We start from the raw sequence: 16,728 nt of genomic DNA, 5'->3' as shown, positions 1-16,728 counted from the left end.
ATACAGTAAATACCGGACAAGCGCGAGTCGGACTCGCCCACCGAAGGTTCCGTACAAGAAGCTTATGAAATAATATGTGTTTAAAAAAATGGTTTAGAAATACTCGTTATGCTCATGGTTCAATTTTGTAATCTTTCACTTGCTCGGATATCAATATAAATGATAATAAGAACAAGAGATAAACAACAATTGCATAATTGTATAAAAAAAGCGGCTAAGTGCGAGTCGGACTCGCCCTTGAAGGGTTCCGTAGCCGCAAGTAACATAATAAAATTGCGGTTTACGATTTATGACGTATTAAAAAATACTACTTACTTGACCTCGTTCAACCCAATTTTCGGTGGAAGTTTGCATGGTAATGTACATCATATATTTTTTTAGTTTTATCATTCTTTTATTTTAGAAGTTACAGGAGGGGAGGGGGGGCACATTTTACCACTTTGGAAGTGTCTCTCGCGCAAACTATTCAGTTTAGAAAAAAATGATATTAGAAACCTCAATATGATTTTTGAAGACCTATCCATAGATACTAGGGTTTGATGAAAAAAAAAATGTTGAGTTTCAGTTCTTAGTATGGGGAGCCCCCAAAAATTATAGTTTTTTTTTTGGATTTTTGTGTGAAAATCTTAATGCGGTTCACAGAATACATCTACTTACCAAGTTTCAACAGTATAGTTCTTATAGTTTCGTAAAAAGTGGCTGTGACATACGGACGGACAGACAGACATGACGAATCCATAAGGGTTCCGTTTTTCGTCATTTGGCTACGGAACCCTAATAACTGGTAGGTACCTATTATATTTATTATGTCACATCTTAAGTATGTACCTATTTATTTACATTCAATGAATTAAAGATAAATATTTTCCGCGGGACGTTATCGTCATGATTATTTTTTGCGATCTAAGATAACATGTAGTTCGGTGATCAGTCGAAGACATGGCTTGCATGAAGGCGGTAATTATCGGGTAAGTATATAAAACTTAATTTACAATAGGCGAACATAATGCCATGAGGCATTCTCTACCAGTCAACCGTAAGGCAAAGCAGAATTATAAAAATAGCGTGAAAGTCATGTAAAAGTAAATTAAATCATTTACGGGAATGACATTTACAATCAGCCTGAAAACGTAAAATGTTGTCGTTGTGGAGTTCCCTTGTGGTCTTCATCAGGAGTTCCGCTTTACGAAATAGCACTGGTTAAATCGTTGTTGGTAATACTGATGGCAAAAGGTCACGGGGCCGTTCACCAGCACGATGGACTGACCAACTCAAAGGCGAGGAACCATCTCAGAAATTCTATGACGTGGTGAGGAAAGCGATGGACCGGAATCGATGGCGAGAGTGTGTTCGTGCCCGAACAAAACCCACCAACCACGATCATCAGTCATGATGGATGCGACCAAGAAGGAAAATGCGCATACTTGATTTATAGATAAATTACAGTAATCCCTTAGTAATCTATAAAATTGAGTTTCTTCAATCCTCGTGGATTTCATCATCAGAACTGAAGTTTGACAAAAATGGGGCTAATCTGACGTTGCCAAGCTCAAGATGTTAAAGGTCTCACCATGACTATAGTCATCATCATCATCATCCTGTCCTGGTCGGTTTCGGCCACGGCGACTGGGATTGGACTAGTTATTGAGAGCGACGATCGTGAGCTCTTAAGTAACTGACGTATTAGCCTATCTTTGCAGTGAATGCTCGACCGCACTCACCGCAGGTCAGCACCCCTCCGACAAAATTGTAGTTGATGACCGCAGGTGGTCGGCCCTTTAACTCGTCACGCTTTGCGTCGAGTTCCACTCGCCTCTGCTCTTCGAAGGCTTGCACTTTTGTGCTCACTGTATGCCTCCACTTCGGCCGATCTTGTGCGGAAGTCTCCCAGTGCGATGGTTCAATGTCTAACCTAACTTGTGTATGTATGCAGTGCGGTGCTGAGTGTGGCGGCGGCGGAGCGGCGCTTCCCCGCCGGGTTCAAGTTCGGCACGGCCACCGCCGCCTACCAGATCGAGGGGGGCTGGAACGCCAGCGGTAAATGATTTCTTTATTCTTCAAAAACTGATGCGCAGCTTACATTTTATCCACGAGAGTAGCAAAGTAATTGAATGTAAATTTTGATTTTTTTCCTCATGTTAGCCGATGTAATTTATGTACATATGTGATGATTTGAATGATAAATATTGAATGGTCGATCAGACAAGGGCGAGAGCATCTGGGACCGCTTCGTGCACACCAGACCGGAGGCCGTCAGCGACCGAAGCACCGGCGACGTGGCCTGCGACTCCTACAACCGATGGAGGGAGGACGTTCAGCTGCTCGAGGACCTTCATGCGGACTTCTACAGGTACATACATGACTCTTACAGTCACCATCAAGATACCACCTTCCTTGAAGAACGTATAAAAATAACCTAATTTCGTCTCATATTTGTGTAACATGGTCAGATTCTCAATATCGTGGCCGCGCCTGCTGCCGACGGGGTTCGCGAACCGCGTGAGCGAGGACGGCGCGCGCTACTACGGCGACCTGATCGACGCGCTGCTGGAGAAGGGCATCGAGCCTGTGATCACGCTCTACCACTGGGACCTGCCGCAGACGCTCCAGGACTTGGGTAACACCAAACAAAAGGTTTTCTGGTCTTCATCATTTTCCTCGCGTTATCCCGGCATTTTTGCCACGGCTCATGCGATGGAGATCCTTGGGGTCAATTTCCAGCGAACGTCTTTTGTCTAATACAATTCAATTGATATAATCACATAAAATGTGGAAGACATAAGTTTTCTGTAATGTAGGTAAATCAAAATTCTTAAAATGCCTTTGTAAACGCTTCAAAATGCCGTGTCTGTGTAGGTCAGTGGTTCTAAAACAAGATTGATTTCCAGGGGGTTGGACCAACCCGCTGATCTCGGACTGGTTCGCGGACTACGCCCGTGTGGTCTACGACCTGTACGGAGACCGCGTGAAGACCTGGGTTACCATCAATGAGCCTACCGTCGTCTGCGACGTTGGGTAAGTATGTGGTTTGATAGTATATCTAGGCTGGACCTATGTGGAAACAGGCATGAGGCATCTTATGAAAATCTCCAGAATTTTTCTGGAATGTTGAGAATATTCTGGAAGTGGCACATCCCCTAGTAGCATTTTCGTTGGGGCCCACGGTGCCAACGGTAGGGAAAACGTTGGGATGAGGTTCGTTCCGTAGCCAACATTAATTTTGTATTGGCCCACCATCGCATTTACCAACATTCGCTGTGGCACAGATGCCCAACAATGGGCCTTTGTGTATTTTGGTACCGTTGGCTAAACAACGATAATATTCGTTGGCCCAATGATGACATATATCGCATTTACCAACATTGGCAGTGGCAGTGATGCCCAACAATGGGCCTTTGTGTATTTTGCTACCGTTCGCTAAACAACGATAACATTCGTTGGCCCAATGGTGATGAATACCGCATTTACCAACATTGGCTGTGGTACGGATGCCCAACAATGGGCCTTTGTGTATTTTGGTAACGTTGGTTAGTCAACGATATCATCCGATGGCCCAATGATGACAAATATCGCATTTACCAACATTGGCTGTGGCACTGATGCCCAACAATGGGCCTTTGTTTATTTTGGTAACGTTGGCTAATCGACGATATCATCCGATGGCCCAATGACGACAAATATCGTATTTACCAATATTGGCTGTAGCACTGATGCCCAACAATGGGCCTTTGTGTATTTTGGTAACGTTAGCTAATCAACGATATCATCCGATGGCCCAATGAAGACAAAAATCGCATTTACCAACATTGGCTGTGGCACTGATGCCCAACAATGGGCCTTTGTTTATTTTGGTAAAGTTGGCTAATCAACGATATCATCCGATGGCCCAATGACGACAAATATCGCATTTACCAACATTGGCTGTAGCATTGATGCCCAACAACGGGCCTTTGTTTATTTTGGTAACGTTGGCTAGTCAACGATATCATCCGATGGCCCAATGACGACAAATATCGCATTTACCAACATTGGCTGTAGCATTGATGCCCAACAACGAGCCTTTGTTTATTTTGGTAACGTTGGCTAATCAACGATATCATCCGATGGCCCAATGATGACAAATATCGCATTTACCAACATTGGCTGTGGCACTGATGCCCAACAATGGGCCTTTGTTTATTTTGGTAACGTTGGCTAATCAACGATATCATGCGATGGCCCAATGACGACAAATATTGCATTTACCAACATTGGCTGTAGCATTGATGCCCAACAATGGGCCTTTGTGTATTTTGGTAACGTTGGCTAATCAACGATATCATCCGATGGGCCAATGATGACAAATATCGCATTTACCAACATTGGCTGTGGCACTGATGCCCAACAATGGGCCTTTGTTTATTTTGGTAACGTTGGCTAATCAACGATATCATACGATGGCCCAATGACGACAAATATCGCATTTACCAACATTGGCTGTAGCATTGAGGCCCAACAATGGGCCTTTGTGTATTTTGCTACCGTTCGCTAAACAACGATAACATTCGTTGGTCCAATGGTGACGAATACCGCATTTACCAACATTGGCTGTGGCACGGATGCCCAACAATGGGCCTTTGTGTATTTTGGTAACGTTGGCTAGTCAAAGATATCATCCGATGGCCCAATGATGACAAATATCGTATTTACCAACATTGGCTGTGGCACTGACGCCTAACAATGGGCCTTTGTGTATTTTGGTACCGGTGGCTAAACAACGATAACATTCGTTGGCCCAGTGAGCACAAATATCGCATTTACCAACATTGGCTGTGGTACTGATGCCCAACAATACCAGTTGAGTTTGCTTGTGGCGTCACTAGATGGCGTTACTGTCTCCAAACATCGAAGTTATAGTTATTTTCTCGATTATTCCGGATATAATCATAATATTTTTTTAAAGTAACTTATAAATCTAATAGCTATAACTATAAAATTTATACATAAATTAAAAAAATTGATTTTACTAACATTTTCTCAATTTAAATTTCAAAAAACATAAATCTCGCTTACGAAGTTTCGAAGTGTGGTTAGTATATATACAAATTAAAGTGTATAGTAAGTGTACTTGCTTCGGCAGTACATATACTAAAATTGGAACGATACAGAGAAGATTAACAACAACTGCTGCCTAGGGCCTTCATGTGGATACAACCAATGCCTACCGTAGTGTAATTGTAATATTTATCAGCAAAGGCCCAACGTCGTATTACACAACCACTTACTTAACGTAGGGTAACTGTAGGACTCGTAAACAAAAGCCCATTACATAATTAGACTGTGGGCACACTATAAATTACACAAGTATTTACCTACGGTAGTATTGTAAGAATCCTACACAAGGCCCAACGTTAAAGTTACAATGTTGGCCCTTTGTGAGACGAGCTGTGTTGGGTCTTCAACCTGGTGCACGACTACCTACCGACCTACCTGACTTGCCGTTGGGTAATTGTTAAATTTGCAAACATAAGCACAACGAAAAATTTGCCCTTTTTTATTTTTTTGCAGTTGGCCCTACAGCAAGCCATACGGCCAAATGTAACAATTAACCAACCATCAAACAAATGTGTATAGGCCCAACCACGGCCCAACCAAAACCACCACCGTTGAATAATTGTATGATTTATTTAAATAGGCCCAACGAAAAAATTACTCTAATGGCCCTCTGTTGGGAATCTTCGGGAGGGCCTTTGTCGAGGGCCCTCCAGCAAATCGTACGGCCAAATGTAACAATTAACCAACCATCAAACAAATGTGTATAGGCCCAACCACGGCCCAACCAAAACCACCACCGTTGAATAATTGTATGATTTATTTAAATAGGCCCAACGAAAAAATTACTCTTATGGCCCTCTATTGGGAATCTTCGGGAGGGCCTTTGTCGAGGGCCCTCCAGCAAATCGTACGGCCAAATATAACGGTTGCCCAACTATTACGTAAACAAAGGCCCAACAAAATCCCTACAAGAAAATGCTATTAGGGTCACGGCTAGCGAGTCAGTGGTTGAAATCAAACATTGGGAAGATGTGAAAATACTTGCACGAATTGCTTTGAAATTGTATTAAATATCTTATAAGTTGACTGGAGGTTATTATCATACCGGGACATCTTAAATAGCATAAAATGGACCGATACAACCGAGGCCGGTAATTCACTTGCGTCTTGCGTGTCCATGGGCGGCGGTCATTGCTTGCCATCAGACGATTCATCTGCTTGTATGCCTGCTATTATCTATATAAAAAACCTAGAATATGATTATATATGATGTATTGTCCAGGTACACGGGCTACATAGCTCCAGGGCTGGAGTCGGAAGGGCGCGGGTCGTATCTGTGCACCAAGCACATCCTGCTCGCGCACGCGAAGGCCTACAGGCTCTACGAGGCGGAGTACAAGCCTCTATATCAAGGTAAGGCGTAGAAAAAGTGATCGTGTTGGTCAACCCTAATAATTGCTCGGAGCAATGCTGAGCCGAGCGGAGCAGAGTTTGACCAAAGCCCCGCCCCCCCCCCCCCCCACATCTAGCGTCTTTCGATCGTCGGCGTCTGTTGGCGTCTGGTCAGCGCTATGGAAAATGACGTCGCTGCGCAGTTGCGTCGACGCTGCGTCGGCGTTGCGTCGAGCAGCGGCCATAGAATTGTAGACGCCGACGCTCGAAAGACGCCAGATGTGGGGTGGGGGCTAAATATAAAGTTTAAAAAAAAAAATGTATCTTAAGTTTTTGCATATACTACTTGTTTAATAATACGGCCCGGCAACGGCCGCAGTCCAGATGTTCAGAGATTGTTTTGCTATTCATCTTTTGTTTACCTTGTCGTCATGTTAAATATTACGTTTCTACTATCTTGTAATACAAATATGTAATAGTACATTACTACAGAGGCCGGGACGAAAGGGGTTGCCGGCCGAAGACATATAGACGGCCGAGCGAAGCGAGGCCGGATAGGTCTGAGCGCGGGCAACCCCATTTCCCGCCGAGGTATGTATAGTGCTTTTCTCAAACATGCAATGAAATAAATAAAATAAAAAATCCACGAAACCCAAGTTTTATTTATAGATAAAACTAAAAGTAAACTACACCCAAAATATAACCAACACGTACCTATACCATTATCACGCGTATGTTTTACACGAGTCGTGTATTTTTACTACCCGTATATTTTCATGTATCTTTGATTTTTTCACCTTGTACCCGTGTGACTGTCGTTTTCGTCACATAAGTTTACATAGTCTTTCATATAAATTCTGTTAAATAAATTAAAATAAAAAAAATATATATATCATGTTTCACATACATCGTTGCTTTATGCATGGAGTAAATAAGTATAATTTCCACAGTGTTGACGAATTTGTAGTTACTTTCGTTTAAAATATGCCACAAAACTGTTTCTAATAAACTGTAAGCCATTTTTCTTAGTTTCTCAAATAATAAAATTGCCATAAGTAACCATATACATACTTCGTCTTTGACTTAGCGGCAGAGGCAGCAAGTTATTTAAAATCCCACCAAAAACATAAATGTAAAAAAGGAGAGCCAAGTTCAATACAAAAATTATGCTTGGCTGTGGGGCTCGCCGCAAAAAGAATGGAGATCTAAATGAGTGCCACTGCCAAGTTCTATGCAAAATCCAAATATGTATTTATAGGAACAAAATAACATTATAAACAAGTATTAAACTCTATTTCTTTGCTTTATTGGATACCTATAACAATTGCTGCTATTAAAAAAATGTGAGATCTTAAAGTAGGTTAGATTTGACTTGGCCAGTTTTCATTATATCAATAATTTTATATATATTGTAATTCTGATAAAACCTGGTCAAGCCAAATCTAACCTACTTTAAGATCTCACATTTTTTTAATAACAGCAATTGTTATAGATATCCAATAAAGCAAAGAAATAGAGTTTAATACTTGTTTATAATGTTATTTTGTTCCTATAAATACATATTTGGATTTTGCATAGAACTTGGCAGTGGCACTCATTTAGATCTCCATTCTTTTTGCGGCGAGCCCCACAGCCAAGCATAATTTTTGTATTGAACTTGGCTCTCCTTTTTTACATTTATGTTTTTGGTGGGATATCAATACTTTTTGTAAAGAAAACTAGGCAGGTATTGAGATTTAACGTTTTTTCTTGTGTTTCCGCTGTATGGTTTTTACTTCTGTTCTTTGTATAATTATGTGGTGCCACGCGCCACCGACGACACACCGTTGGCCGGTTGTTTAGAGCGTATTACAAGTTTTTTGTATGGGGACACCACTTATTTTTTGACTAAACTTTATTTTAATATAGCAAATATAATAATACATATATTGGGGTAGTTTCAAATATCTGCTTGTAACGGTTCCAACGCTACAATAAAAAATGGTTTTTTTGTATGGGGACCCCCCCTATTTTTTAACTTTTTTTTATTTTTAGATTTTTTCCTACGCTTACACACAATAATCGAGCTGGATTCCAAATTTCATCCTTCTAGGTCATCTGGAAGTAGGTTAGGTTTAGGTACTTATATGTCAGTCCCAATAAAAAATGGTTTTTTTGTATGGGGACCCCCCCTATTTTTGAACTTTATTTTATTTTTAGATTTTTTCCTACGGTTACACACAATAACCGAGCTGGATTTCAAATTTCATCCTTCTAGGTCATCTGGAAGTAGGTTAGGTTTAGGTACTTATATGTCAGTCCCAATAAAAAGTGGTTTTTTTGTATGGGGACCCCCCCTATTTTTTAACTTTATTTTATTTTTAGATTTTTTCCTACGGTTACACACAATAATCAAGCTGGATTCCAAATTTCATCCTTCTAGGTCATCTGGAAGTAGGTTAGGTTTAGGTACTATAAGTCATAAGTCAGTCTTAAAATTTACGACTTTTTGACCTTCATACCTTTATAACCGTTTGAGCTAGCTTCATGAAATTTGGGCTTCTAGATATCCTTATGGATATAATTAAACACACGTAGTTTTATGTGTTTACGTCAAAGATGTTTTGAGTTATAGAAGGGTCAAAAGTGGCACCAAGTGGTTCGTGTAATATTACACTCGGCGCTGGCTAGCCAGTTCCTTTGCTTGAACTTGGCTTGACACGCTGCCGCGTGTCTAGATCAATTCTGCTTACGCTGCCAATTCCAACACCTACGATTACAATTAATATTAATTTAATTATTTCGTCGGAACTCATATTAAAGTCAAAAAATCAACAACGCACCATAAATCATATAACATAATCATAAATAATATATGTATGTATTATTAATCTATATTTATGTATTAATGCCATATTTATTAAAGAATCGTGTGATATATGTATGTATGTACATTGTATATATTTTGTTTCTAGATAAGTTCTCTTTTGGTTTTCTAATGCACCGCCTACAATATTTTCTGCTTGGCCTTAAGGTTGACTGGTAGAGAATGCCTCATGGCATTAAGTTCGCCTTTTGTACATTAAGTTATTCTTTTGTGCAATAAAGTTTTAAATAAATAAATAAATAAATCCAATAAAACAGAATGAATATTTTTCAACTGTACCTCCATAACAATTTAAAAAATATAACTACGCGTGTTTGAGTAGACCTTTTTACCGCTAACGTTTAGATGAAATATTTTAAATGTTTTTATTTATGTTATTAAATTTATAATTTAAAATTATAAAATTATAGAATGTATTATTTATTAAGTTCATGTTGATTTTATAAAAATAAAACTGCAAATTATAGCAAACATTGTTTTTTGATTTTTTTTATAGGCGTAGTAGCAGAGTGTCATTACGAACCATAAAGCAAATACTGCCTCTAGTTTTTTTTAATGGATGAATGCCACGATGCTGTGTCACAAATATCTGTGAAATGAAAATTAAAAAAGAGGACTTTGCCGGCCTAGGCCTGCAAGATGTGTATGAAATTCCATTAACGACCTTTTGTCCTAGCCGCACCTGAAACGTCATACTTCGCAGCCTATTATAAGGAACAGAACATCAATATTTCATTGCATGTTTGAGAAAATATTATAATTGCTAAGCATAAAATAAATGTAAGGACAGTGGATCCTGGCCCACCGTGATACAGTTCACACTAGTACGGGGGTCAGACGACACTTACTTGCCTTTTGGTTTTGTACCATAATACAATGTAAGTTATGTAAGTAGTTTAATCACCTTTATTAACTTAATAAAATATCTTTTTCTCAAACATGCAATGAAATATTGATGTTATGTTCCTTCTAATAGGCTGCGAAGTATGACGTTTCAGGTGCGGCTAGGACAAAAGGTCGTTAATGGAATTTCATACACATCTTGCAGGCCTAGGCCGGCAAAGTCCTCTTTTTTAATTTTCATTTCACAGATATTTGTGATACAGCATCGTGGCATTCATCCATTAAAAAAAACTAGAGGCAGTATTTGCTTTATGGTTCGTAATGACACTCTGCCACTACGCCTATAAAAAAATAACAAAAAACAATGTTTGCTATAATTTGCAGTTTTATTTGTATAAAATCAACATGAACTTAATAAATAATACATTATATAATTTTAAATTATAAATTTAACTACACAAATAAAAACATTTAAAATATTTCATCTAAACGTTAGCGGTAAAAAGGTCTACTCAAACACGCGTAGTTATATTTTTTAAATTGTTATGGAGGTAAAGTTGAAAAATATTAATTCTGTTTTATTGGATTTATGGTGCGTTGTTGATTTTTTGACTTTAATATGAGTTCCGACGAAATAATGAAATTAATATTAATTGTAATCGTAGGTGTTGGAATTGGCAGCATAAGCAGTAGAATTGATTTTAAATAACTTGCTGCCTCTGACGCCAAGTCAAAGACGAAGTATGTATATGGTTGCTTATGGCAATTTTATTATTTGAGAAACTAAGAAAAATGGCTTACAGTTTATTAGAAACAGTTTTGTGGCATATTTTAAATGAATGTAACTACAAATTCGTCAACACTGTGGAAATTATACTTATTTACTCCATGCATAAAGCAACGATGTATGTGAAACATGATATCAACATGAAAGACTATGTAAACTTATGTGACGAAAACGACAGTCAGACGGATACAAGGCGAAAAAATCAAAGATACATGAAAATATACGGGTAGTAAAAATACACGACTCGTGTAAAACATACGCGTGATAATGATATAGGTACGTGTTGGTTATATTTTGGGTGTAGTTTACTTTTAGTTTTTTCTATAAATAAAACTTGGGTTTCGTGGATTTTTTATTTTATTTATTTCATTGCATGTTTGAGAAAAGCACTATACATACCTGTAGTATACTGCACCGGCAGGAGTGGGGGTAGTTGACTGTTAACCGTGGCGCCAAGTGGTCGTGCCGAGAGTGGTTCTATGGTGTTATTGTGTATTTTACAAGTGGCGAACGAGGAAAATGTAAGTACATTCAGGAAAACTACTTAATTGTTTAAAGGAAAGGGAAGGAACACTAAGTAGGTACCTAAATACTTAAAATCTAAAACTTGTAGGTACGAATGGGAAGCGAACTTTATATCGAGGTGTTGTTTATTGGCTATGAAATTAATATTAAAAGTAAACAATTACGACTATTACCCATAATTAACGGTTCAGTTGATGGAAAAGGTGGTAACTGTCTTGTTTACGATATTTGCACCGGCTGGCGTGCAGCGTGGAGCAATGATTCGATGCATTATTGTGTTGTTTACTTGCATTGCGACCATAAGTACCTACCTAGATGGAAATCAGCTAACTTTAGTATGATCGGAAAGTACCTACCGTTAATGAATGATGAGATAATTATTACTCGATTCCTTTAGTAGTATCCTCTAGTACTTACCAAGGTTATGATTAAGTATTAAAAAAAAACTTTAATAATATACATATTTACTACATTAAAATACGGATTAAATTAACGGTGCTGTAGTTAATTTGTGGTGCTTAATTACAACTACACCGCTATTTGTTGTGATGACGCGTGCTATCAAACGGCTAAATAATAGAATGGTATTCGCTTTCATAAGCAAGATATGCTTACGAATGTTATAAAAAGTAAATTCCGGTATGTTGTTGTACATATGAATGACTGTATTTAAATAAATAAAATCTTAGGGTAGGTATGGTGGTAATATTGATCGTTTGGTTTAAGAGGCCGATACGACGGGCCATGCCATGCCGGTACCTACCTATGGCGGGTGTACAGTTACCTACACGTAAGGTCAATATGATAGACCATAGTTTCACTGTTGTTATTGTTTTGTTATACGGGTATGAAAGGTCAATTTGACAGACCATGTAGATATTAAAAGTGTTATGGAATACTTTATATGTATGAAAGGTCAATACGATAGGCCATGGTTTTGCCCGAGTTAGAGTTATACATGTGAGGTCAATTTGATAGACCATGTAATAATAAAAGTGATTTGGAAGACTTTTATATGAAAGGTCAATATGATAGACAGTGGTTGCTGTGATTAAAAGTAACAGTGGGTTATTAGAGGTCAATTTGACAGGCCGCATTTAGAAGTGATTTGGAAGACTTGTACGAGAGGTCAATATGACAGACCTGGTTGTGGATGTTTACGAGATATGGTGGTCATGATGTGTGATGTGGTTCATGTGGTCATGTGGTGAATGCTGACTAGGTGCTCAGTGGATCCTGTGTAGTTGCAAATTAAACTATACAGAATCACTTGTTGTTACAGATCGCACCAAAATGGCACAAGTAACATCAACCATTCCAAGTTTAGACCATTTCGACTGTGGTGGCGACCCGGTTTCCGTCGGTGTAAGATGGGAAAAATGGAAACGGGCTCTTGAGATATACTTTCTGGCCGCTAATATTGAGGAAGATGTGGTCAAGCGGGCCACTTTATTGCACCTTGGTGGCCTTGCTCTGCAAGAAGTCTATTACAATTTGCCAGGGGCTCACGCCGAAGAAGCTGATGACGTGGATGTCTATAATGTGGCTATGGAAAAATTAGACGCTTATTTTTCTCCTAAGCAGAGTAGATATTATGAACGCTACATGTTTAGACTTATGAAACAAGATGAAGGCGAAAGGTTTGAAGCTTTTCTTGTGAGACTTCGTCAACAGGCTGACAAATGTAAATTTACGGCAAAGGACGAACATTTAACCGATCAAATCATTGAGAAAGGAAATAGCTCTGAATTACGGAAAAAGATTTTGTCGGCCGGCGATAGTGTCACTTTACACCAAGTGATCACTATAGCTACCACACTGGAGACTGTCAATAGGCAACTAGACACTTTTGGGAAAACTGGATCATTTAAGGCGGGTGACACGGATAAATCGGACGTCAATAAAATTGATACTAAGAAATTACCAGCTAGAGGTACCTCAAAGACCTGTTACCGATGCGGTAACAATAAACATTTGTCTTTTGCACCCGAATGCCCTGCTAGGGACAAAAAGTGTCTGAAATGTGGGATTGTCGGACATTTTAAAGATTACTGTTAAACTAGAAAACTAAAGCGGAAATTTGAACACAAAAAAGATGAAAAATTTGATAAAGCAATAAGGCAAAAGTTTGACCATCCACAAAAGGATACCGAAGAAGTGGACTATGTATTCCATCTAGATAACGATGACGTTATCAACTGTCAGGTCGGTGGTGTCACTGTTGAGATGTTGATAGACTCTGGATGTAAGTGCAATATCATTACTGATGAAACGTGGGAATATTTCAAGAGCCATAACGTGAAAACCTCAAATCAAATCGAAAATCCTGACAAGACATTAGTGCCTTATGGCAGTCAAACGCCACTGGATGTAATGGGGAAATTCGAGGCACAGATATACATTCGCGATGGACTTGAAACAACGGCTACCCTATATGTCATTCGAAACGGATCGCGTAACCTGTTGGGAAGGATACCTGCAAAACAGCTCGGTGTCCTTCAGACTGGCATACCGGTTAACAACATCAGTAAGACATTTCCCAAATTCAAAGGTGTTAAAATTCAAATCCCAATCGATGATAAGGTAAAACCGGTTATCCAACCGTATAGAAGAATACCGATACCTTTGGAAGAAAAAGTAAATTCTAAACTGGCAGAACTCCAAGAAGCTGATATCATCGAGGAGGTGAACGGGCCTTCGCAATGGGTATCGCCTATGGTGCCCGTGCTCAAGGAGAATGGCGACCTTCGAATTTGTATCGACATGAGGAGGGCTAATGAAGCTATTATAAGGGAGAACCACCCTCTTCCTACGATGGATGAATTGCTACCCCATTTCAGACAAGCGAAATACTTTTCTCGGCTTGACATAAAAAATGCTTTTCATCAACTAGAGATTGACGAAGACAGCAGGCACATTACAACCTTCAGTACCAGTAAAGGATTATTTCGGTACAAAAGGTTAATGTTTGGAGTGTCATGCGCGCCGGAAATGTTCCAAAAGGTGCTAGAGAAGATGTTGTTAGGATGTGAAGGTACCGCCAACTTCATCGATGACATAATTATATACGGATCTAATGAAAAACAACATGATACACGGCTTAAGAAAGTCCTACAGGTGTTGAAGGACAACGACGTCCTGCTTAATGAAAGCAAATGCATTTACAAGACTGATAAAATTGAGTTCCTTGGCCATGAACTCACTGCTAAAGGGGTAAAACCACTTGATAAATATATCGAAGCCATTCAGTCGGCGAAAAGACCAACCAATGTGGAGGAGATTCAAAGTTTTCTCGGGTTGGTTAATTATGTGGGGAAGTGGATCCCTAATTTGGCATCATTAACGGAGCCCCTTCGTCAGTTTGTACGACTTAAATTGAGCAAAACGACCGACCTTGGCAAATATTGGACTAGCTTCCAAGAACAAGCGTTTGATACTTTAAAAGCGAGGTTGTCCAATATATAAACGCTGGGCTACTATAACCCAGCTGACAGAACGCAAATAGTAGCTGATGCATCTCCCGTGGGTCTTGGGGCGGTACTGATACAAATAGGTAAAAATGGCCCTCGTGTCATAGCGTTCGGTAACAAGAGCCTAACTGATTGTGAGAAAAGGTATTGCCAGACCGAGAAAGAGGCCTTGGCCCTCGTCTGGGCTGTCGAACATTTTAAAACGTATTTGTTCGGCAAAGAGTTTGAGATTATAAGCGACCACAAGCCCTTGGAAACCATATTTGGTCCCAGATCTAAACCGTGCGCACGTATTGAGCGCTGGGTTCTCCGCTTGCAGGCTTACAAGTACAAGGTGATTTACCGGCCAGGCAAAGACAATATTGCCGACCCTATTTCTCGGCTTTGCCAATCAATCAGTCCCAAACCGTTTGACAATGAAAATTATATTAATGCGATCGTACAATACAGCAAGCCTACAGCAGTACCACTAAAAGAAATTGAAGCCGTCTGTGCCACAGATGAAGAAATAATGGCGCTTAAAAGTGGAATCTATGAAAACAAATGGCATGAATCGGTCAGCGCTTATAAAGCTTTCCAAGCTGAGATCTGTTTTCAAGGAAATATTGCTTTGAGAGGGAACAAATTGATTATCCCCAAAGAACTTCGAGACAGAGTACTGGAAGCGGCACATCAAGGTCATCCCGGCATTGTAGCCATGAAAACTCGTCTCAGAACTAAAGTGTGGTGGCCGAAGATAGATCGAGACGCTGAAAACAGAGTAAAGGCCTGTAAAGGATGTACACTCGTTTCGGCACCTAACGCCCCACACCCTAGTAAGAGACGAGAGCTTCCAGTCGAACCCTGGATCGATGTTACGGTTGACTTTTTAGGACCTCTGCCATCAAACGATTACTTACTGGTTCTCGTCGACTACTATAGTCGCTACAAAGAAATCAAGATTATGCGAAGTATCACGGCTGTAGACACGGTTAGAGTCCTAAAAGAAATATTTTCCCGTTTGGGATATCCTGCGACTTTGACATGCGATAATGGTAATCAGTTTACCAGCGAGACCTTCAAGACCTTCTGTAAGGAATGCAATATTGTAATATACAAAACGATTCCGTATTGGCCGCAGATGAACGGCGAAGTCGAACGCCAAAACAGAGATATACTTAAACGGCTGAAAATCAGCCAAGTAGAAAAAAAGAACTGGAAAGATGATCTCCTAGAATACCTAATTATGTACAACAGCACTCCACACTCCACTACAGGTAAAACACCTTCAGAACTCTTCTTCCGAAGGCAGTTCCGAGACAAAATACCCACAGCGGCTGATATGGAGTGCAAAATTCTCGATTCAGATGTAAGAGACAGGGATAAAGAAAAGAAAGAAAAGGGACGGGAATATACGGATAGGAAGAGGAAAGCAGCAGATAGTAATCTAGAAATCGGTGAAAAGGTCTACGTAAAAAACTTAATAAAAGATAACAAACTTAAGGTAAAGGGCCCCTGTTTCGGCAGGTTAAGGCTCTTGAGAGTGAGTTGAGAGTTTGTGTATTTTTTTTAAATATTACTAAACATATCAATACCTTGAAAGCTTTTGAATATGTTATATTAGTTCTTTGTTAATAATTTAATGTATAAACTGTAGGGTTTTAGTTGAAACTTTTGTTTATATGAATTTTTTCGTGAACCTCTTATTTGGCTCCCATTTCGTGATACAAATTTAGGTCAGCTCCTAAATTCGTGAATTCGTGTCCCCTGTTTCGGCATAAAGTTTTCTTAGAGTAATTGGTGATAAATTGATAATTTGCTGATAATCATTT

At 39.4% G+C, this 16,728-nt stretch overlaps 1 protein-coding gene across 1 annotated transcript in view; it reads left to right on the top strand.

The window, feature by feature from the left end:
• Positions 1 to 910: 910 nt before the first annotated feature.
• Positions 911 to 16,728, top strand: part of LOC134674153 (lactase-like protein) — a 33,341-nt gene continuing 17,523 nt past the window's right edge. Inside the window, exons 1-6 of the mRNA XM_063532208.1 lie at positions 911 to 968; positions 1,934 to 2,037; positions 2,203 to 2,350; positions 2,451 to 2,617; positions 2,889 to 3,015; positions 6,317 to 6,447. Coding sequence (XP_063388278.1) covers positions 940 to 968; positions 1,934 to 2,037; positions 2,203 to 2,350; positions 2,451 to 2,617; positions 2,889 to 3,015; positions 6,317 to 6,447 — 706 coding nt within the window. The 5' untranslated portion in view covers positions 911 to 939. The remainder of the gene's footprint in view (positions 969 to 1,933; positions 2,038 to 2,202; positions 2,351 to 2,450; positions 2,618 to 2,888; positions 3,016 to 6,316; positions 6,448 to 16,728) is intronic.

The sequence above is a fragment of the Cydia fagiglandana genome, chromosome 19 (genome assembly GCF_963556715.1).
Source record: "Cydia fagiglandana chromosome 19, ilCydFagi1.1, whole genome shotgun sequence".
NCBI classification, from domain to species: domain Eukaryota; kingdom Metazoa; phylum Arthropoda; class Insecta; order Lepidoptera; family Tortricidae; genus Cydia; species Cydia fagiglandana.
Note: the sequence above shows the minus strand (reverse complement) of the source record. Positions and strands in the feature narration are given on the sequence as shown.